This window comes from Lonchura striata, chromosome 3 (genome assembly GCF_046129695.1).
Source record: "Lonchura striata isolate bLonStr1 chromosome 3, bLonStr1.mat, whole genome shotgun sequence".
Lineage (NCBI taxonomy): Eukaryota > Metazoa > Chordata > Aves > Passeriformes > Estrildidae > Lonchura > Lonchura striata.
Window position 1 is genome coordinate 39,964,125 of NC_134605.1, and position 23,469 is coordinate 39,987,593.

General features: G+C 36.7%; 1 protein-coding gene across 3 annotated transcripts in view; it reads left to right on the plus strand.

Annotated features, from left to right (window-relative positions):
- Positions 1–23,469, plus strand: part of SMOC2 (SPARC related modular calcium binding 2) — a 137,991-nt gene that overhangs the window by 112,307 nt on the left and 2,215 nt on the right. For 2 of the 3 annotated variants that reach the window (XM_021544202.3, XM_021544205.3), the window contains exons 10-12: positions 17,702–17,804; positions 18,700–18,974; positions 21,327–21,370. In XM_021544202.3, coding sequence (XP_021399877.1) covers positions 17,702–17,804; positions 18,700–18,974; positions 21,327–21,370 — 422 coding nt within the window. The remainder of the gene's footprint in view (positions 1–17,701; positions 17,805–18,699; positions 18,975–21,326; positions 21,371–23,469) is intronic. The other variant, XM_021544203.3, reaches the window with a different exon arrangement.

Below are 23,469 nucleotides of genomic sequence, written 5' to 3' on the forward strand. Positions count from 1 at the left end.
CAGGTATTTAAAATGCAGAAAATGCATTTTTCTGGGCTTATTGAAGAGATGTAGAGTAAATATTCTTGTTCACAGGGATGCAATTGTATATGATACTATCTCAGTGTTTTTCAAATACATGGTGTTATTCCTTGGTTAAGTACAGCTTATAGGCCTCCACAACTTAGAGCCCTCAAGAAAAAAATGAAATGGCCCCATACTAACATCTGGGAATTCTTTCAAAAAATTCAGAATGCCTCACAAGGCTCAGAAATTTGCTTTTCTGTAGCTCAGCAGGAGTGCTACTGTTTATAGATTCCTGATGTTAGCATATGGCAAAAATCCATGAATAATTTTGGGAAATAAATGAGTCACAAATTTTGCCCTTTGCATTTGTGAAGTTCTTGAATTTGCTTGCTATCTAGAAATGTTTTCTGGTAAAGATTTTTTTCTCTGTAAGTCATCCACAAGCAACTCATTGTTAATATCCCTAAAGTAAAATCCATGACCTGCTGAACCCTGACCCTGCAAACACTTACTTGCATTCTTCTTGTGATTAGTACAATTAAAATCAAGGAAACTTTTACATGTGGTTGTAAAGTTAAGCCCAGGCATAAGTGTCTGTAGGACAAAGGCTTAGGTTGTTCCATAACCCTTGATATTCTATGTGCTATGCAGTCTCTGATTGTTAAATGAGATACAGACAGTCAGAACCAGCGCAAAGTCAGGGGTTTTCAGTTCCAGGGTATTAGTCCTGTTCTCTAACTGGAGAGTTATAGAATGCATCCTTACGAGTCTATGATTTGGGTTCTTTGAGTACACAATCCAGATTTGCTAGTAGCAATCCAATTTAAAATTAGTTTTGGAACAAAGTTCAATGCTGACAAAGGTCATTGAATCAAATAAATCTAAGAAGCAGAGTGAGTATTTATCAGCTTTATTTATGGCTTCTTAATCACTACAGACCCTTCTGTGCTGTGAACTTTATAATGGGGAAAAGTACTGATAAGTGAATTCCTAGGCTTTGTAGCCAGCCACAGTTACAATGAAAAATGTCTACTAGAGCTGAGCAGCAGATTTTTTCACAGAAAATAAACCCAGAGTTTGAAAAATTCACCTGGCTCACTGAGGAGAAAAGCAGAATCTAGGAATAGCACTTGACTAACATATTCAGCTATATTGCTAGTAGTAGTAGTAGTTAGTATTTTGTCTACTATACATCTGGTGGTGAAAGGAATAGACAGCTATGGATAAATATGGATTTAACTCATAAATTGCATTTGGAATTTGGCTTTCCAATCTCACTTGCTATTATTGCTGTGTCTCTCATTTTCACCAAGCAGGAAGGCATTGTAAAGAACTCCATTAGTTGTGCACCTATGGGTGCATCTAAATATAATCATCAATCACCAATAATGAACAGAGTTACTTTTTCATGTATGCTGGAAATAAATATTCAGATCATAATTTCAGTTTAGAGAAGTAATATATAAATGGTCACAAAACGGTATTTCTGAACCAATGAAAATAAAAGATTGCTGTTTTTTCATTACGCTATTTAGTACATATTTCTACCCTTAGAAATTTTTCAGTATATGTGGTGCTTGTCCCTTAGGCTTTGAAAACAGAAAGTCAATTTGGAATTATTTAGAGAAGGATTTTATTACTTAGAATTTTTGTGTTTCTCTGAGATCTGTATAGCTGAATTCACACTATAAAAGAAAGAGCTGGAAGGATACAAAATATTCCTAATAAAATGTTTGTAAACTCTCTGAAATATTTGTACAAGAGAGTTTTGGATTCTTTTTCCCAAAATAACATGTACTTGTGCAGGGTTTAGGAAGGTGCATTAGAGTGTAATAATTTCTTCTGGTGATTTTGGAATTATGTGTGCTAGTAATTTCATCACCCAGGAATAATGTGTTTCTGATTTATGTAGATTAAAAGTGTTTATATGATAGCTAACATAGCCCTTAATTTAAATCTGTATTTATACTAAAATTCACATTTACAAACAGAGATCTTCTTATGCCTCTCAACTCACACTCCTAGGAAAGGATCATAAACAGGTTCTACTTGCAAATGTATTCCATATATATTCTCAGTAGTTTTCTCATGTTTTGAAATTAATCAAAGCCATTCTGCAAGCTGTATCCTATCTCTGCTGTTTGTAATGAATTACTGTGATGCATCTTAGAGAAAGAAATCATAGTTTTACTTAGCCTCACTCAAGTTGCAAATATAAGAACAGTGATTTTGCTATGAGAAATTTGAAAATCATTGTGTCTTTGTATTAAGAACAGAAAAAGTAAATGCATGTTTTGCCAATATTTTCAATAGTTGATATAATCCAGATGATTATATAGACAACTTCTTGAAAGTAGGTTTGTAGTTGTATGCTTGGCAGTTACTTGCTCTAAAGAAGAAGTTTATTTTATTTAATCTCATAAACTGTTGTTCAAATTCTGCTTCTAATTCATTACTTTAAATTGAAAATAGTCTCACTGTAACGAGTTCTCTTAGGGTGTAAAATTATATAAAGGAAACCAATAACAAGGGCAGGATACCTACAAAGAGCTCACAAAAGAGACCTCTGATACTAGTATTTTTCTTGCTTTTTATTTCACAGAAGGAAAATCAGTGGCAAGTATCATTAGAAGGTTTCAAGGAGTGTCAGTATTTTGATCCAAGTATCTCTTGTGAATACTGACATATTATGGGGAGGGATGCTGGGATCTGGAGGGAAGATGTCACATCCTCTTCTCTCTAAATGTCACAGCTCTCCTGCTCTGTAGAGACAGCTCAAACTCCAGATTCCAGTGGGGCTGCAGGACGTGAGGCTGGGCTGACACCATCTGTGTGCACCACTGTGCCAAGATGACTTGAGACTTCCATGGAGTACTCCCATGCTCCTTGCACACATGGAAGAGGCCAGCTTGCACAGGCATGAGTCTGGGCTGGGGGTGAGATGTGATGAATGAGCTCTTTTTGTATTTTCCTGTCAGTGAGACTTAGCAGGGGTTTTGAACTATTCCCCTACCAGAAGTGGGATGAGCTGCTCTGACCAGCCCATTTGCCTGTAAGCACATGTATGTGCCTTCATTTTTTTTACTTAGAGCTGGTTCTGTGACACATTTCTCTGACAGAGAAGAGTCACTCTGCTGTGTCAGTGAGCTCAGCAGCCTCAGATGATGTTTGGTTCACTGCATGTACAATGTGACTCCTTGAGCATACCCACACTCTCCACTTCTCAATGATTTCTATGTGTTTGAAAGCTACTGAGTGGTGGGTTACCATGTACAGCACTAGAAATCGCCACACTTTTCAGCACTTTGCACACTTATCTTTCAGATCTGTCCTGCATACCTATTAAAAAATTGGAATATACTTAAGCATGAGAGAACATTTATTTTACAGCCCTTAAAACTGTGTCTCAGCATCTTTTGTCTTAGAAAAGCAGGAAGATTGCTTCAGAAAAAAATGTGATTGATGCTTTTATGCTATATATATATCAAAGGACTACTTTCTTTACACAATATGAGATATTTTACAGATGGAAAGCCAGGACATTTAGTTAATTAGGAGCTCTTGGTAAATATCTCCCTTCTTCCTTAGTAGTTCAGCTGGATCCAAGTTTTCCTATCAGCTTTGTGCAGAGCATAGTTCATCATAACTGGGACACCAGATGTACTGTAGAAGTTAGGGTCATCCAAACTTCATAAACAACACCAACTGGGAGTTCATGCTCTAGGTGTTATTGACATTACCATATCAATTTGAACCAAAGTAATGGATAAAAATAATTAATATTAGATATATAATTTTAATGTCAAATTTTGAAAGGAATGATTATTCTCTGAATTTAGTCTGGTTCCTACTGAATCAAAGGAAGCTAGTCTCCTTTTTATAAAAATACTTTGTTCTCTGAATTCCTTAAGTTTTACTAATATTTTCATGAAACTTTCCTATGCAAGCTGGACTACATTTAATGTTTTTTTTTTTTTTTTTTTTTTTGCAAACATTAAAATGCCAATCTGTTATGAGCTGTTTGAAATCATGTTTTCTATTTCAACTGCCCACTTGCTTGGACACAATGCTGATTTCATCATTTGTCTCCTCTGTTTCTTTTACCCTTGTTTTTCATTCTTGATTAAAAAAATGAGAGCAAAGAGAGCTACAACATCTGTGTCTCACATGTTTACAAGTCCATTTCATTAGATCTATGAACTGTCCAGGATTTATGTGTAGCATTTTATTCACTAGGTGTAACTGTCAATAGGAAAAGTTTACTCTAATAGGGATTACACAAAAAAAAAAAAAAATCGCTTACTTGAACTTCCTATAAAAAATTGATTTCTTTAAACAGGTATTTTGATCCCTGCATTAACAAGGTACACAATTCTCTTGGAGCCAAAGTCATAGTTCCAGGCATGCATCACACAGGGTTATTGCAAACTTGGCAACTAAATCGAGGGAGGAGATTAATGTGCAGTGTGGTGGCTGGACATGTAAGGTCCAGGAATCGGGCTTTAATTTAGAGTTCCCAGTCTGGCTGGGTAAAAAAGAAGGTTCACTGCTGTGGTGCTGGCATTTCCGATGTTTAGAAAAACAGGGCTTGCTCTTCATCATGAGTTGTTTTTACTTTTGAAGTTCATTAATTTCCCTGACATAGGCAGGTGGCTTGGTTAAAGTAGCATTATTTGGGAAAGCACAGTTCTTCTGTGAGAGTGAAAACTATATGGTTTATTCTACAGTGGAACCTTATTTTGTCAAATTCCTTAGCTGCTTGAGATTTAAGCTTGGAGGCTTAGCTAAGCGTTGGGGTGAATGCTTCTTCCTATCTGGCTGTAGGGCAGCTTGCAGACAGGCTTCACTTGATAGTCACTTTGTGTGGAAGGCAGCGAGGGAAGGAGGAATGCGAATAGATATAAACTGCTCTGATTCTTTACAATCCACTCAAGGAAATCTGCCCAAGAAGCAGGTCAGAAAACTCTGGTTTAATATGAAAGGAGAGGCACGCATTTCTTATCATAAAATTATTATGAATTAATCTATCAAACCTGAACTCTTCATTTGAAATCAAATGTGGTTGTCTGGAGGGGGAGTGAAAAAAAAACAGACCCACTGGATCATACTCTAATTGTAATTATATAGGTGATATACAAAAGGTGAACTCATTGTGGGCTACAGTGAATGTCCTGATGCTGAAGTTTTTCCTTTTTGTACAATGAATTTCAGAAGATGTTCAACTTCTGAAAGAGAAGAGAAGGGTAGAAAAAGAAGGGTACCTTCTATGCCCTATGTCTTAGAACTCATAGGTCAGCTAATGTTTTCAGTCCTAACATTAGGAAAGGAATACATTTTTTTTAAAGTGTTTCTTTGCAAATAAATTTTATAATTTTTTATTAAAGTTAGGATTCATACCATGTGCACAGGCTCAAGTCAAGCTCCCTCACACAGATTTTTTTTCTCTCTCAGATGTTTAGCTTCAGAACTTTCACTTAGTAATATTTTTAATTTGGAGACAGAAATTAATTGGGTTAATTTTCTTGTTGCCAACCCAAAATTTGTACTTCAACAGCAGAAGACTAATTCTCTAAGCCTAAGTTTTCTTCTTAGTCATTTATCTCTGTTTACAGATAAAGCAGAACACTGTAATACAGGGCAGATAAAACAAGGACATTCTATACTCATTATATTTTCAGTAGAGGCAAGAGATAAATGCCTGTCATAAAAGAAAAGCAATTTATTCTTGAAATGGTCTTTAATAGCTAGGCATTTATATTCTTCTTCATGGTTTTATGGTAACCATTTCCAAATGTATCAGCATAATTAATGGAATCTCTCAAGTACTTGAGAGATGAAAAGTGATCCTTTTTATGCAGAAAAAAACCCAGAAAACAGACTAAATAAAATTCACTAAAAAATTATTATAAAATTTGAATTTGGAACTCCCTTTCTTTCCCCTTGTCTTGATAGATGTTTTTATCTTCAAACATTAATGAAATTCATGGATCAAATAGATTCTGCTCCATCTGAACAACCCAAGATACACTTGATATTATAGACAAACCTAGGTGTTTTACTATAGTTTGTTAATGTTTTTGAAGTTACTGTGTGAGTTCCCTTTCTGTTCAAAATTTAGACAATTGAGTGAAACCTTTCATATTAACATAAAAAGAAAAATAAAAGACAAATTAAGGTTGTGCTCTGTGTTGTCAGTGGAAATTGTCAGGTTGAGATAGAACCACTGGAGTGCCCTATGCTTCTTGTTGCCCCTGTAAATAATGGTTCTTTTTTTTTCACTCTTTTCCATGACATCTGAATATTTGATTCCCTCCAGCTGCCCAATTTTTTCCACTGTGCTCTGGATTCAACTTTATACCACTGAAATTTGTAGTTTCTACTGTTTTAATGTCCTCTAAGTTAAATACTTAAACTGAATAATATATTAAATGCTCAGTTTTAAATTGAATGGATTGAAAGTTGGAAAATAAAATCCAACAGACTTCATGTGTTTTTATATCAAACAACAGGCTTCTCTTTTGTATTTGCTGAAAAAAGTTTTAAGCAGTAGCTTATCCTATGGAAGAATGATAAAGTGCTGCTTAAACATCCATTCACACAACTCTGTTGTTTGGTGAGGGGAAAAGCCCTTAAAACCAAAATATTCAAGGCAAAAACCTTTTTACTGAGAATTTGACTCTTCAGATTATGAAGAGCAGTGCCTTTGTCCAGCAAAGCACTGAAGTCCATGTTTTTCTTTAAGCTCATGAATTCATTTGATCTAGTGAAAAGACTGTGTTGACACACTTACCAGGCTTTTTGGAAGATGCTTTTTGGAAATGGTTGCATTTCTTTATGCCATGCAGGATGAAGCCCTGACTTAAAGAACATGCTGTCCAGTTCTGATGCTGTTGTTATTCTGCTGAAGAAAATGTTTTAGTGTAGCAATTGGAATTGTTTCTGACATTTTCTTTGTTCTGAGGGCTTGCTCACAGCAAAAGGAACCCTTCTGTGGACACACAATAGCTTGATGATTAGAGTACTCAGCTGAAGAGGAAAGAACATAGGTTCAAATTCTTGATCTAAACCAGACAGAGCAGGGAATTGAACCTAACTCTCTAGTGTCAGAGATTAGGGTATTCCACTGGGATAACAGCAAGCCAGGTTTCAACTCCCTGCTCTGTCTGGTTTGGATCAGGGAGTTGAACCTCAGTCTCTTCCATCTCAGCTGCGTGCCCTCATCACCAAGCTATTTGGACAAGATGGGATAGGGTGTTTTGCCCTTAAAAAAAAAAAAAAAAAAAGGCATTAAAAAAAGAATTTTGCACCAGAGTAAAATATAAACTACCCAATCCTGACTATTTCTACATGATGGAATTGCTGTTTCCTGGCCAGGCTGAGAGAGAGCTACTTTGTTGTCACATACTGAGAGTGCCAGAAATAATAGGAAGATATAAAACCCTTCTGTCCCTGCAAATGCAGCTAAAGATGCAGAGATTCTGCCATGTTATCCACATGGCTTTGGAAGAAGCAGAGAAAACAAAACCACCAGAAGCCAGTTCATGTGAATTCCAGAGCTATCTCAGTGAATCACAGTTCTATTTGGAGGAGAATGGTGGAAGAAGATTAATATTCTGTCAGTGCTGTTGGAGGTGTCTGTGTCAGCACACAGGCTGTGAGTTTGCTTGGAACTTCAAGCAGCCTTTTTCTCCACTGGTTTCCATGTCTCTCTTCTCTCCCTTGATTTTCTATCTGATTCTCTCCAGTTTCCATGTCTTTCTCCTCCTTTCACTGCCCTTACCGTATATTCATGTACTTTTCACAGAAATTGTTCAGGCCTAAGCTCTAGTCTTTGCAATGGCACACATAATTGAAACTTGTAAAATCCTCTGCAAATGTGCTTCTATCAGTTGGTAGAAATGGATAGGTTGTAACTGTTTGCCTTTTTCTTATAATCCATACATACATGTTGAATATCTTGATCTAATCCTAGGCATTTTTAAAGGTTTACGTATTTGTTTTTTTTTTTTTTTCCTGATCATTACATACTATTTTGGCTCCTGGTTTCAACCAGCAGTATAACACCAAGTGATTTTTGACAATCTAGCATGTGAACCCTTTTTTAGTCATCTGCATAGGGGGGCTTGTTTACCTTAGTCGTGTGAAGCTCAGAGACTGAAAGTCTGTATGTCTTGGAATTCGGGTATCTGTAAGTACAGAGCATGGACTCCTAGCTTTGAATAAGTTTTTTCCATTCATTCACTTGTAGTGGCAAATGACCACCACATACTACATCAGCATTAGAGGATGCATATACTAAAGAATTATTTGTTAGAATAAAAGTTAGAATGGAAATGTGGGGTATATGAATGACAGAGTCATTATTTCAGTTACCTTCATCAACAGGCAAGCACTGCTGCAAAATGCATGGCTGAAAACCATGCCCAAGAAGGACTCAGTTTTGCTGGGTCTGAGCATTTGGGATGCTGCTGTTGTAGACTTAGATCGAATTTTCCCCTATCCTCTTCAATACCCAGGGCACAAAGTTATAAAGCAATGTCTTGTTTCCATCTCTCTCCATTCACTCAGCAGCACAGAGTAAGACACCTGAGAACCTCGCTTGTGTGTTTTTATTGCTGTGTTATCAACAAATGAGATTCCATTACCTGCTCCATAAACTGTACACACATACACTGCCATAACTGTCTACACTGGCTCAGTCTTGCCGCACGACATGCCATGTCAGCCTGTGTATAAAATAGGGTCATGTTTGTTTGTAGACCATGCCTGATGTCTGGAGGAGATGATAGAATATTTCTCCCTCTCTCTTTTTTTTTCCTGTAGAGTCCCATGTCAATAAACCTGACTGTTTTTCACATTTCAATAACGTCTCTCCTCAGCCCTTTTGGATATTGCCTGTTTGTTTGTACCAAGAGCCAGTTGACTCTGAGGAACCTGGTTGGCATTACATTTTATGATATCTGCTGAAGTTGACAGGACTTTTGTGCTTCTGCACAAAAGCAAGGAAATCCAGTCCTTGGCATGGCTGCAGGATATCCTTAGTTGAGTACCTGCCTGAATGCTGGACATGCCTCAGGGTCTGAGGTGTTCGAATGACCCTAAGATTGTAAAAGACCTTGTTTCCTAGCCCATGCAGCCAAAGAAGGAGTCTGAAATGCATAGGATCAGCTTCTCTAGGTTGTTTATTTTTCCTTACGTATTACATTCTTTCTCTGACCTGCTGAGCTCCATCTAGCAAGTTGGCCATGGCATTCTGCGTGTCGCCTTGGGTGGTGTTAACACTTATATCAAAAATTATGTGTAGTATGTTTACAATATTGTGCCAATACCTATCATCTATCTTAGACAGTGTGTCTCCACCTTAAACCATAGAAAAGTGCCACCATCACACCAAGACATGGAGGACAAGAAGAAGCAGAAGAAGGCTAGGACATGCCCAAATCCCTCCATCTTGACCCGCTGAATTCTCATCTAAAAAATCCCAAAATTCTACTTTTTCACCCTGTGTTATCCAAATATCATACTACTCAAACCCTTGTGGCTTGTAATTCCTCGTACAAAGTTGGCAGCTTTTTCCATGGGCTAAAATCGAAGCCACAGGTGTTTTTGACTTCATGCCAAGGTCTTCAAGCCCCCTGCCAGGGTCTTGAGACAGCCAGGGCAGCCAGAGGGATGTCCCAGACTCTGACAGACATGCACAGGGGAATCAGGCCACTCTGTACCCAATGAAACTCACCTGCAGTGTAGTGGTTCGGTGTCCTCATAATCCTGAATGGAGTGTTATCATGGCATTGGATCTTCCTGCTGTAAAGTGACCCAAGGCACTTTGTAATCAAACTGCACACTGTAAACTGTTTTACATGAAGTCAGCTGCATTGCATCCTTCCTGGCAGACACTTTAGAACCATAATTACATTAATCTCCATCCTTAATTTATTCCATTGTTCGTCTGTCATTGCAGGATCTCTGCTACCAAGTAGGATGTGTTCATTTCCTCAGTGTTTACTGTAAATTGCAAATTAAGTGTGGCATGGTTAACTCTCAATTGCCTGCTTTTTGTGGGATTAAATCCAGTTCATCATTACTTGAGCATTTAATTTATTATTGTTTAATGAGGTACACAGTACTACATTTGACTTGGAGGATCTTTCCCAAACAGAGGTCTATTTGCAAAGAAAGCTGGTTTGAGAACCTGCTGTAGCTACAGAGACCTCTGTCAACCCTGGAGAAGTGAGCTGGGTAATGTTGAATTAGGAGTGGACCATCATCTTTAATTTAAATAAATAGTGTCTGATTATTAAAGCCTGGGCCTATTCAGTCTGTCATAGTCTGCCCACCTCCTTCAGCAGGATCTACAGGAATTTAATTATTTTGTAATTTCATACCTTGTAAGAGTTTTATATTGAGGAATTGTAAGTTGTATTTATGTTTTTTGTATTAGTCATCTTACAGCTTTTTGTCCAGCAAAGGATGAACCACTGAGATTCAAAATTATATTTCCAGAGGAAATCCATCATGTTTAATGGAAAGTGTCCAGAAAGGTAACACAGATCCCAAAATAAAAACTGCATAAAGAAAAAGGGAGATTTTGTGATGCCAGGTTTCCAAGAACTATTTCATTCCATAGTGTTCAAGTAATGCTTCAGTGGTACTTCTTGACTCTTGTTTCACTTCAGTTACTTCCAGGATTTCTATTTTATAAACCTCTTTTAATCACTTCTGTAAAAATCCATTCTGATTCGATCAATTCAGTATATAGTTAATGTTCCAAAAATAGCCATGCCTGCCTGCCATTAATTCTAGCCTGGATATCCAGTTTCTAAATCTGTCACTTGCCAGTTATGGAAGGGAGGGTGAAAAAAGTAATCAGGTAAAACTGGTGAAAATTTGTCTCTTAATCCAAGTTCAGTACTTACACATATAAGCAAAATAAAGCAAGGGTAAAGACTGATATTTTATGTGACTGCTTGCAATATTGTTAGATCTTCTTCCTCCTTTCTGCTCCTCCCTTCCTCATCTTTTTTTTCCATCTTATCCTTTACCATGCAACAATATGCTTTGTGCCCTGGTAGCACTTAGTTTTGCTTTTGGTGGTTCTGCCACTGCTTTTATTTCCAGATTCAAAAGACACCAAGTCACTGCATCTGTGAAATATTCCATTTGTGTGCCACAGGTTGGCATTGCACTTTACCATCTCCATTTGTTCTTTTCTAAAAACAAAACAAAACAAAACAACCACCAAAACAATGAATGTTCAGTGTTTCAAAGGTGTATTTGAGAAGATCTAACATGTACAAAATGGTATCTCTATGTAGAGTGCTAATCTACCATCTCCATCCATCCTATGTTACGTATGATTGCACAAGACTCACACACGGGCATGAAGGTACCACTCTGTGCACAGGGACTCTTCGAAAATTGCTCTAATAGGAATATGAGCTGCTGGCCCAACAGCTCTGAATTTCCTTCTTCTGATTTAATGACCACTGGTTCTTAGCATCTGAATAAAGACATTTTTTGTGGCTTTAGAGGATAGTAGGTGCTTTGAGGATTTTCAGCTTATGCTTCCAGTGGTAAAATCTCAGCAAAACTCAGCCAGAAAAGTTAAAATCAACATCAGTTTGTAGAAAAGACTGTTTTTCATTAAGGTTTCCAAGGAGCAGGCTGCTTAGATTAATTAAGTAATGTAAAAAACATCCCCACTAAGCCAGGCCCCCTTAGTTCAATTTTTCCATCAAGAGACCAGAATTATGCACCTTATTTCTGAGGTCACTTCCATAATTACAACAACATACATTCTTTGTAATAGCTTTTCCTTTTTAATGGATATTTAAATGGAGATAATTAAATATGTTTTCTTTCATAGCCTTCTCCTGAGAGGAAATATAACAACATGATGAAAATACAAGTAAATAGGAAGTAATAAATGTCTACTAAAAATAACTGTATTTTTACTGTCTAAGCAGTATTTATTGCTAATTGTTAAGACTCTCAGAGTGATAATGGGGAGATGCAGATGCCCGTCATACTATATAAAACTGGATTCCAAAATATTTCAGTTTAATAAGCTATTCTTAAAAGTGTTACTGCAGTCAGACATACCGGCTGCTTATCTCAAGTCCAGGCAGTCATGAAATATGGTGTAGCAGAAGTATAATATTTTGAAAATCAGATCTAGTTGCTTTTCTCTTTTACACACTTTTGGGTACCTTTCTAATTTTTAAACTTCTCTCTGTGTCCTAATCAGTGGGAAGAGAATGTTTAAGAACAGCAAATAAGATCCAAAGACTTTCTCAAGTTTGCTGTTGATTTTTTGGCTGGATGGCCTCTGAAAGGATTACCATGTTTCAACTGATTCATCACTCCGAGTTGTCACAGTGACATCTCAGAGCTGTTAGCAGCAAGAAATTCACTTCTCAAAAGCCTTTAATGGAAGGAAAAACAAACTAAAAAGTGGTAATCAGAAGTTAGCCATTTCACATTGCGGTCTTATGCTTTGATGATCTGACCTAATTTTCTTTTTCTTGTTTAGTAATAATAGTACAGGAACTGAAATAAGTGTAATGGGCTGTCTTTCCTATCAACAAATGCCTTAGTCTTTGTTACTCAATTGCCTGCAAAAGCTGCTTATAGGATCTTGTGTTTCTGTTATGAATATTATCCCTTCTTTCTTCCACATTTACCCAAAGAATTAGTAGTTAGAGCCTAAATCTATCTGTAAAACAGACACATATAGAATTAATCACAAGCTTTTTAACATGACCAGGGAATAGAAGTTATCCGTCTGGACTTCCTTGGTTAATAGGGAAGAAGTGAAACATTTTAAGGGAGATTCTCTTCTATTCTAAAAAAAACCCAAACCTCAGGTAGTTGGGATGAATGCCTTCTGAATAGGTTCCTTTATACTGAGCTTAAATAACTATTGTGGGTGAGACATCTCATTTCAGCAGGCTCAAGTTCAACAAATCCCCCTCAACAAACTTTGGTATGATATGAATGTCTAGGGTGAAGGGTAGGGCTTTGGGAGAGCATCCTTTGTTAACTCTTTAGTTAACAAAGAGTTAACTAAACATCCTGTTTTAATTTCAAGAACAGAGTTCTGTTCTTGAAATTAGAACAGAAAGATAATTTTTAAATAGTAACAACAAATTAAATACATGTTAAGAACTGAAATCTGCTTCCTACACTTGTCGAGAAATAATACTTCTTTCCTGTAAGACATGGAGATCTGGGGCTACAAAAGCAATGGATCAGTAGCCCCCTACAGCTAATATCCATTGTATTCTATTTACTTATTTTTGAAATTTGAGTAAGGACATATGAAAGAAAATTGTTCTCTGAGCTTAACTTAATTCTTTTAAATTGTATGAGTATTTAAGAGAAAAAAAAATTATAAAAAAATTGCAATACCTGAGGGGTGTTAACAAGGAGAGGTAATAATGTCCTTAAGGCTTCAAGATAGGAAGTAGATAGTTTTTGTCTGTGAGAAGTTACCAGAAGTTGCAGTGAGGGAAAAACTGAAATGAGGCATAAAGTCACGGAATCAGAGAATTCTTAAGGCTGTAAAAGACCTCTAAGGTCATCAAGTCCATATGTTAAATAAAACTATAAAGGCAGTGACTTTTTCAGTGAGATATGATTTGAAACCATGATTTTTAGTAATTAGTAGAGTAACAAATTTCACTTTCCAGGCTCATATTTTGAAGGATTTTTTTTTTTTGAAAGGGAGTCAGGAAGAGATCAGGAAGTCCTCCAAGAAATGAGGAGACCCCTCAGCATGTCTAGACAAACACAAACTTGTGGTTCACATGGATCAACAGAAATAAACTGTACATATATATGTGCGTATAGAATAAATGTCCAAGAAAAAATGTTTTTGTTTTATTGTCTATTCTCCCAAGATAACCAGTAGCACTGAAAATTTTTGTTAAATTATTTTCTTCTGTACAATACTGTGTTTCAGTGAAATCAAAGGTACAAATGAAACATAAATAGTTCTGGTCATTCTGCTTTTTGGCAGACAAAAAACCTACCTGGAATCTTTAGAAGTATTTCAGTGGTAATTGTATTTGAGTGTACTACTAAGCTTTATGTTCATATTAGCAAACAGGGAATAAAAAAGAAACTTTATATTTGCTCATTGGAAGTTGTCATGCCTTTAATAACTTGAATGACTGACTCCTTTCTTGCAAGAAGATTAATGTACAATCCCTTTTAAGGTGGCAAATCTTGTGTTTTGGATTCCCATTTTTACAAAAGTGAACAAAATGCTCTTCTAGCCATGACTTCAGATACATTGTAAAAGATAATCTTCCAAGACTGACAGTAGTAGATTATTATCAATCAAGTAGGGAGCTCCAAAGCAGTAGGGTGCATATTTTAGGATGTTTATGGAAAACCTCCCCACAGATCTAAGTTCAAAAATTCATTCTCAGTGCTAAAATTCGTTATATGTATAGAGAGATGTGTATATATGAGAGATGTAATGCATAATGATGATTCTCCAATTTCCTTTATATTATAGCTGATGTGAGGTGTTTGTGTATTCCTGTCATTTGTTATATGTATTTGTTGGTCTAAGGCTTATTCTGGGTAACACTATCCTTAAAGCAAACACTTCAGTCTACGTTCTGAACCAGTATGTTATCTCCATGTGGTTTCAGCTTCCACCCTTTAACAACAAATTACTATGTATGCAAGCTGTCAAATCCACATAGGACAGGCAGCTGCAGAAGAACAAACTGAAGCCTATAAACCATAGCAAGAAGCATAAGGCTCCAATAAGAGACTAGTCTTTCCCTTTCTGTATTTAACCCAATGAAAGTGAATTATTCATTACAATCAAGCTAAAGATCCTCCAGTCTTGCCATCCAAAAATTTGTTGAAAATTAAAGCTCAGCTTGAAGCCTTCAGAGAATTATTCTGAGTTAGTAACACCTGCAAAGAACAGAGATTTCACTGTGGGGTAAATTGCTGTGTGATTGCCCACAGGTCAGCAAAACTTTTAATTGGGAGAAGCTGAATATTTTCTCTGTATTTGACTGATGAGGATTTTGTGGCGTGTCATTTTACATTAAGTAGTAGAGTAGTAATTTAGAATGTTTCACAGCAACTGATTGTGTTTGTTTTAACAACCATTTTTTGTATTCTACGAGATTTCTATTGCTGTCAGCTGTTATTGCAACTTTATGAAATGCACATTTAGAAACCTTTCTTATTCTTAGGAAAAATTGTCAGAGGCAGGCTTTAAACTGTGGAATTTTCTTCCTGCAATTTCTTGTGAATTTATAAGTTGATACTTTCCACTGCTTGTATCTCATAAATGGCAAGCTAAGTGAGGATTTTGATCTCTGTATCTGTAGTATTTGTACAGTCAGCAGCTCCCTGGACAGCAGTGGAAGCTACCTAGAGCAGATTTTTGTTTCTTCCAGATGTTTCAAGAAATACAGTCATAAATAATATGAAAAATTGGTGGAACTCCTAAATCAAATTGGATATTGTCATTATTAACTATCCAAAAAAAGGACAGAGAAAGAAAAAAGTCAAATTACCTTTGCTCCATGTTGTGCTGCATTGTTACATGCTGAGGTCTTATTTGCTGCCTGTATCGATTCACAACTTTAGTTCAGAGCAGAATTTAGGCTTCTGGCTGATGTTGGTAATAACAGCTCCAACATGAAATGAATAAAGCTCATAACATTCAAGATAGGCCTACATGGAGAACCTCAGACAGACTTTTCACCTGTCCTTTGAAGGGAACCAGCTCTGGCCCACAGGGCTGTCCTTGCTGGCAAGAGGTAGCACTGAGCTCAGTGGGTTGCTCAGGGACTCAGTTGCTTGACTCCTACAGGTTGGCATGCTGACACAACTGGATGTGCCTGCTGCATGCCTGCCCTCTACCTGCTCGTCTCTGGACAGATGTGCTTTTGTGGCTCACAAAGTTATGTGACCTCATTTAAATCACAATCCACAATTTACTTTCATGGCTGGAATGCCTGAACCTAATTTGGCAGCAAACTCTTTGCACTAGAGAGTATGCACTGAATGGAACCTGTTGGTATAGAATTCTGTCCTTCCCTTACTGACATCTTGCCGCCCCTCTTTCATTCCTTACAGTGAAAATTGAAGTGCTTGCCTCACTGAACTCAAACTTATAGTCATAGTTGCTGGATTGTTTGGTTTTGGTTTTTGCAGGGTTTTTTTTTATTTCTTTTTTCCAGTTGTGACAAGAAAAAGCCCACAACTGATTAAATACTAAGGAAAAAGGGACATATCTAACTGAGTGACAACTGCTTTCATATGTGTACTTTAGTGCAGTGAAACTTGCCTCAGTGAATTCCTTTTATATACCTTTTACTGAAATAAAATATCCGTGGTGCCAAAGGCAAGGAACTCATAACTACATGAATGTGTTAGACAATAACATCTAGTGAGTACTTCTGCTCTGCTGTACATAATAGCTGAGCTATTTTGACTGCAACACAACTAAGGGCTAATATAACACAGGTTTATTTCCTTGGATCAACATGGGATGTATTAAAAAATAATTTGCTGGGCAAGATTAAGCTTTTCAGGCTCATGTAGTCCTACTGCCTGCTCCAGAGGTTGCTGAGGAATGTAATAAAATACCAAATCCCTACTGACTGACTAATCTTACTTTTCCACAACACTTCAAAGTATTTCTATTTTTCACTTTAAAACAGAGCTACAGTAAGTGGCTTCCAGCATGGAATTGTCTGTGAAAGTCCTGCCGTGGGCTCTAGCTTCAAGCTTGTAATCTCCATGTCACTGACCATGGATCATCCTTATTTAACTCAGCTGTTTGGAGGGTTAGAGGAAGACCTGGTGTTTGGCTCAGGGCTCTAGGGAAAGGAGAGGAAGCAGGTGTATTGTATAAGCAAATGTCCATGTGTCAACTTCCATGTGGTTGTCAGAGGAATTTATCTGCTCCAGCTGTGCTGCTTGACGAGGGGATCTTTCAGTATATATTTATCTGACATATTATGTGTCCAAAACATGCTGTCAGTTTCTTTCAGAGAAGAACTTTGTAGCACGGGGAATGCGATTATGAGGATGATCTAGCATCACCATAGGCTCTCACTGTATGAACCTAAGTACCGACAACTAACTGATTGGGCGAGGTGCTATATACTGCTAATTAACCCCTGTCCAAAGGAAAGGGAAGGACACAAGGAGTTGACTATCATTTTACAAAGAGGAAAACCAATGTACTGAAAATATGTGTGTCAAGAAAGCTAGTGGAAAATAAGAGGAGCAAAAGTGGAAATCTGAAATAGGTATTGTCTTGTCAACTTCTAGACCATGTTTCATGTACATGCATCATTGTACAAACTTTTATGGCTTCACAGCAGTTTTTTTTCAAAATATGACACCCATGTTAAAGACATCTGTAAGAAGGAAAAGTTATGGTCAAAATTTAAATAAAAGAACTCAAGGTATGCAAAACAAATTCACACTTGCTTCAGTTCAATGGGTTGGTTTTTTATTCCTACTCTGTTACAGATCTGTACCTGAATTTAAATGCTTGTCTTTGAATTATGTTATGAACACGTTCACAATTAATGGAAATTTGTGTACAGGGAGTAATATCTATCTCAAAGTCTAAATTATTGTTTGAGTCTAAGTGTTGTAAAAACAGGTAACAAGAAAAGAAATAAAAAATCTGATTTTCTAGGTTGTCCTGGGGCTAAGAAGAATGAGTTCCTAACGAGTGTTTTGGATGCATTGTCCACAGATATGGTGCACGCAGTCTCTGATCCATCACTGTCTTCCAGCCGGTGGGTTTCAGACCTTTTTCTGTGTCTTTAAAAGGCCTCTGACGGTGGTGAACAGATTGTTGAGGGCTTTGAGGAGGAGCCTGCATAAAGGGTGAATTTCCAAGAGCCTATCTAGGAGAGTTTATTTCAAAGTCACCACTGTGGACTATGTTCACTAAGCAGAGATACACTTGACAGATGAATTCTCAGCAGCACAGCTCAGGGTTTATCTGTAGCTGCTTGGGCAACTGTGTGTCAGTCTTTGTTCTCCTCTCAAGGCTTTATTTCTTGAATGTGTGCTACCTTTCTGATTCATATTCTTCCTAGTTGCTTGCAAAACAAACCAATGCTATCAACAGTCATAGGCAGTGTTAAAAATGTGTAAGTGATGTCAAACTTAGGGCAGCTGCAGGTCAGGTACTTATCTGAGGAGATAACATTTATTTTTATAGCTTATCCTGTAATTCAATACATTTAGGTGTTCTAGCTCTAAGAGAATCCATCATGTGTTATAATTGGAGCTTTGGTATTTGGCAATGCTGATTGTTGATCAACTTCAGTTGGTTACTTTACACATTTAATGTATCTACTGACTATGAAGCAGTCTTTTTTATTTCTCTCTCCACTTTTCTCTCTTTTAGGAAATTTAAGGAGAAAACACTGTTTGCCGAATATGATGCTGACCTCAACAGGGTTTCAGAAAGTACACTAAAAGCAGATTTTAGCCCTTAGTGTAAAATTTAGGACATCGTTGGTCAAAATGAAAAAAAGAGAGATTTATTATAAGTTAGTGTCCAAAACCAGGGCATTTTAGATAACAATGGTAATGGCCATCTGACAGTGATGTAACTATTCTGAAATAAAGGTATTAAATATCAGAATTAAGAATAAATTGTGGTTGTTTTTTTTGTTCCAGTGTTTCTGAGCCTGATCCAAATCATACTCTGGAAGAGAGAGTTGTCCATTGGTATTTCAAACAGCTAGATAAAAATTCCAGTGGTGATATCGGCAAGAAGGAAATCAAACCATTTAAGAGATTCCTAAGAAAGAAATCCAAGCCGAAAAAATGTGTGAAGAAGTTTGTGGAATACTGTGATGTGAACAATGATAAATCCTTGTCAGTTCAAGAATTAATGGGCTGCTTGGGAGTAACAAAAGAAGAAGGTAAAGCAGAAACAAAGAAACGCCATAGTAAGAACCTTTTCTCTCTGTCTTTTTCACTAAATTCTTCAAAGTTTATGAAACCTGATATTTATATGTACCAGAGTTATACAAAATAAAAGAATACACCTGTCTACAGTTAATGTTGCTGTAGCTTAGGGCAGACGGCAGGAAAGTTGCTTCTGGATCACTTTGCTCCAACAGAATCAAAAACTTCCTGTTGATTCTAACTGTTAAATGTATTATGGTAGGAAACCTAAGAAGATATAATAACAGTCATCAAAAAGCCAGTTTAGTGTTATTATAGAATTGTGTTCTGAGTAGCTGGAAGTATCACACCTGTGCTTTTTGAATTCCTGGAAGGAAGCACATGGTTGAGCTTGCTAATGAGTTCTCATGTCTCAAATGTGGTTTAGAGATGCAGAGAGGAATGTGGTAATTTGCCAAACAGGTGAGATAATGGCTGATACACAGCCACCTTACCTTGCTGCCAGACTTATAGGAAGGGGAACAACTAACTACAGAGTATAATAGTACCTGCAGAGTTCAATCACACAATTCCTGAAAAGGGGAAAAATAATTAAAAAAAAAAAAGCAGTAGGTCCCCATACTTTAAGAAGTTGTGGAAGAATTAATATAGGTAATTTGTTTCATCTGGTACCTTAAAATGAAGCAAGGACAGTAGAATAAAGGAATCATTGGTTGTATTCAAGGCTAGGAAAGGAATATTTTATGTCTGCAGAGTCGGAAGAGACATTTTACTAATGAAATAAATTGTCTATGGATCACAGTAACAGATCTCTCAAAACAAGTATTGATCAGATCCAGGTGTTTTTTTCTGTGGCTTTTTTTTTTTTGTGGACCTCATAATGATACTTTCCAATTTTCACTTAGATGATGAAGGTTAAAAAAATGCATATGAAGGTGGATGATTTCTGGTATCTTTATGCTATGAATGTGGAAAGAGAAACACTTCTGTCCTGCTGCAGCAGGCATTCTTAGGACTTATTGCGGATGAAATTTGGGTCCAAAATCACTACACAGGAGGTAAAGGAAAGCCATAGCAAGACTGAAAGCAAACCCCAGGTTTTTTTTCTTCATATTCCAGTAGAAAAACCCCGAAAAATTAGGATAAACTTCCTGTTCTGGAAATGAAAATTGTAAGAGGCATGAAATAATGTGAAGATCACACACAGATTTGGCTGAAATAAAAATTATGACCACCATAACTGAAGTTCTGTAACAAATCTTCTTCAAAAAAATCTATTCAATAATGAGAACATTCAACTTTGGAAGGGAAAAAAAAAAATCTCAGAAGTTTGGCATTAAAAATCTAATGGTATCCAGTTGGAAAAAAATTCTTAACCAAATCATTGGGTTGCTTTACTAGAAGTACATATTTTTAAGGACAAGACAATAAAAATTACTTTTGTTGGAGTACCATTATTCTATTTTGTTTCTCTTACTTGATAATTAAAATTTATTTTCTGATATTCCTTTCACTTGCACAAATGAAAGCAATTACCACTTCACTGCAGTTAGAGTTACATCTCTAGGAAAATATGAGACTCTTGTCACCTGAGGTGTCAGAGCTGAGCTAAGAAAGTGACTGTATAATTTTGTGTGAGTCCCAAGGTTCTTGTGTGAGAATAATTGGAAGCAATATAAAAGCTAGAGAGTTGTAAAGCATGTTTTCTGAAGGGGGTACTAGCTGCTGTAGCATTTTTCAGTGTTCAGTTTTGTTTCCCTTAGTTCCAGTACAGCTTGTTTGATTCACAGACTGACAATGGAAAACCAAGAGAGCAAGTTCCTCCCTAGTCTCGCAAGTTTACTTGGGAAGATTAATGGGCTAGCAAATTCATTTAGCATTTTGAGGGTTTATTTTCCCCTATTTTGGGCACTGTCTTTGAGACTAAAAAATTTTAAAAAACAGTGATAATCTTGTCATTTCACAGATTAAATGTGAACAATGTTTTTGGTTTGTAGAATTGTTTCTGTGCACTATCTTTAATCAAAATGAATGCTTTCCAGACATTCTATTTGTCCATGCTTCTTTACTGCCAAGCATAATAGACTATATTTACTACTAAAGTTTTAGTAAGTTTGAAATGCTCAGCCTTGACTATATGCAAACTTCTAAGCAAATTTGACATTTAACTGGCAAGAGATGTCCAACTTTCATATAATGCCTTGAAAAAAGCAACATCTGTATTGAGGAAAGAAAAAAGTAGCTGTGTCAACAAAAGATATGAAATATTGTATCTCATTTATCGAAAGCTGTGCATTTACCCTGCTCTAAAAAATACCTTTTCAGAATGAGGGCTTCAGTTCTTGAGGATAACTTCAAACCATATTTATAATGTTTTCTTTCCCTTCCTTTAGCAGTCCCTAGAACCAACACTGAGAGCACTTCATCCAGCAGGCAGGTGAGTACTGAGGAGAGCAAGATCTCCATTTCTGCATCTCCTGGCTGAATTTCTTGGGGTTTTAGCAGTCATCATTGCAGCTTCAAACTGATTTAATCTGATATTTTGCAGAGTTGCCAGAAAAATGTAAAGCAACATCCCAATTAATGAATTTTAACTTAAGTTCTATGTATGGAAAGCTAAATCAGTCAATTACAGGCGCAGAGTAAATGTGCATAATTTGCAAAGTGGATTAGGCTTGGATGTGGAAGTTTCTAGAAAGGTGTATATTGACGTATAGGACATATATGATAACTTGGTGAGTGTAATTGAGCCCTCATGAGTCTTCTGCATTCCTGAATGACAACATTCCCATACACTTTTAAATGTGCACTGATTCATCTTCATTTAACTTTTACTTTAGCTGAATTCCGTCAGTTTTTCTTCCTGTCACACTATAGACACAAACTGACATTTATTGAAATGAACAAAGCCATGCATTTCCCATGCCCCGTGCAAATCTATATGTTTCACAAACCCCACTGCATCATTATATCATGGCTTTAAGCAGCTTTTAAAATCTTAGTGCAATGAAAAGAGCTGTCACTTCCAAATGCCTTTGCTGGCTGAGCAAAATATGCCAAAGAACTAGGATTTGCATCAGTCTGCTAACCTATGTTTAAACTAAAATTGCAGAATGATGGAGAAAATAAAATGTCAAGTGCCCTGACAACATAATCCATGATTTTTATTTTTTTTTTTTTTTTTTTTTTTTTTTTTGATCAGTTTTCTGCAAAGACTTGATCTTGTTTTTCAAAGTAGCCCCAGTGTCATCCATGTAGGTTTGGCTACTCAAGCCATTCAGAGCTGCAAAAGGCACAAAAGTAGAGTTTTTTAATGAAGGAAAGGTGCACTTTGAAAAGGAAAGACTCCAGTAAAGGCCACAAAAGTAAGTTAAAAGAAGTGGGGTTTAACTTGTGTGTGTCTATTTTTATAGCCACTTATTCTAAAGAAAATATTTCTGGCCAATATTGTCATACCTTCCTAGTACTTTTGTATGGTCTTGTAGGAGGGCTTGTGAGTCCAGTGGCTTGGTGGTCTAGCAAAAGAGTTATCTTCACACTATTCTTATACCTTACTATTGTATTAGTTAGAGGACTTAAATTATTAATGCCTACAAAAGTGTCAGTAAATGATGCACTAGTTTAAAAATTATTCATGTAACTATATTATAAGAACAGCTCAGGTAATGCTGCACCTATGAATATAGGAATTTGGCTAAAAATACCCCAAAACCCTAGTTGTGGTGAATGTCTTTCTATCTCTCATAAAGCTAGATTAATTTGTTAGAAACTTAACCCCAAGTGAACCTACCCACAAGCCAAGAGAAATCTTCCCCTCAAAGTTTCTTGTTGATTTGTTCCCTTTTTTTGTCTCTGCTTTGTTTGATGTTAGGTTTGCACTTCCTAAGGCAAGCTCAATATTGGTTGTGGTTTTTACCAGAGACCTCCTACATACCTTTGATGGAATATAAAATATTCTCACAGCTACAATAATGTGATACATTTGTTTGTTTAAACAAGTGTTTTTGGTCTTACTTTTTCAGGTTTTCCCCACAAATCATTTACACCTTAAACAAGACAGCCTGAAAACAATTATCCTTTCAGAACTCCAGAGCATTCAGAGGGGTTATTTTAATTATATAATGGCAATTACTGGCACACATGCATTGCAATTGAAGCATTGCAAGCCCTCTCCCCTTTCTTGTAATCTGATACCGACTTGTGGAAGTGTCCTTAGAACATCTATGTTTTTCAATTTTGTCCAATAATTTTGCTGACTCAGCATCAATTAAGAGCTGTTGCTGACAAATGATAGCCTTACATTAAGGCTGGCTAAGAAAACCATCTGTTGGCAGTTTTATACTTGAACAATGCATGGCTGCAAATGCACAAGGTGGTTTTCATCACAGAACTTCTCACTTGAAAGGAAGCTACTGAAAAGCATAGAAGCTGCTCAAAAGAAACCAGCCATCTGTGAAGGCCTAATCAGATTTGCACCACTCAGGAGACACAAACTCAAACACAAACTCTCTACTTATTTATTATTTAGCAGCAGTT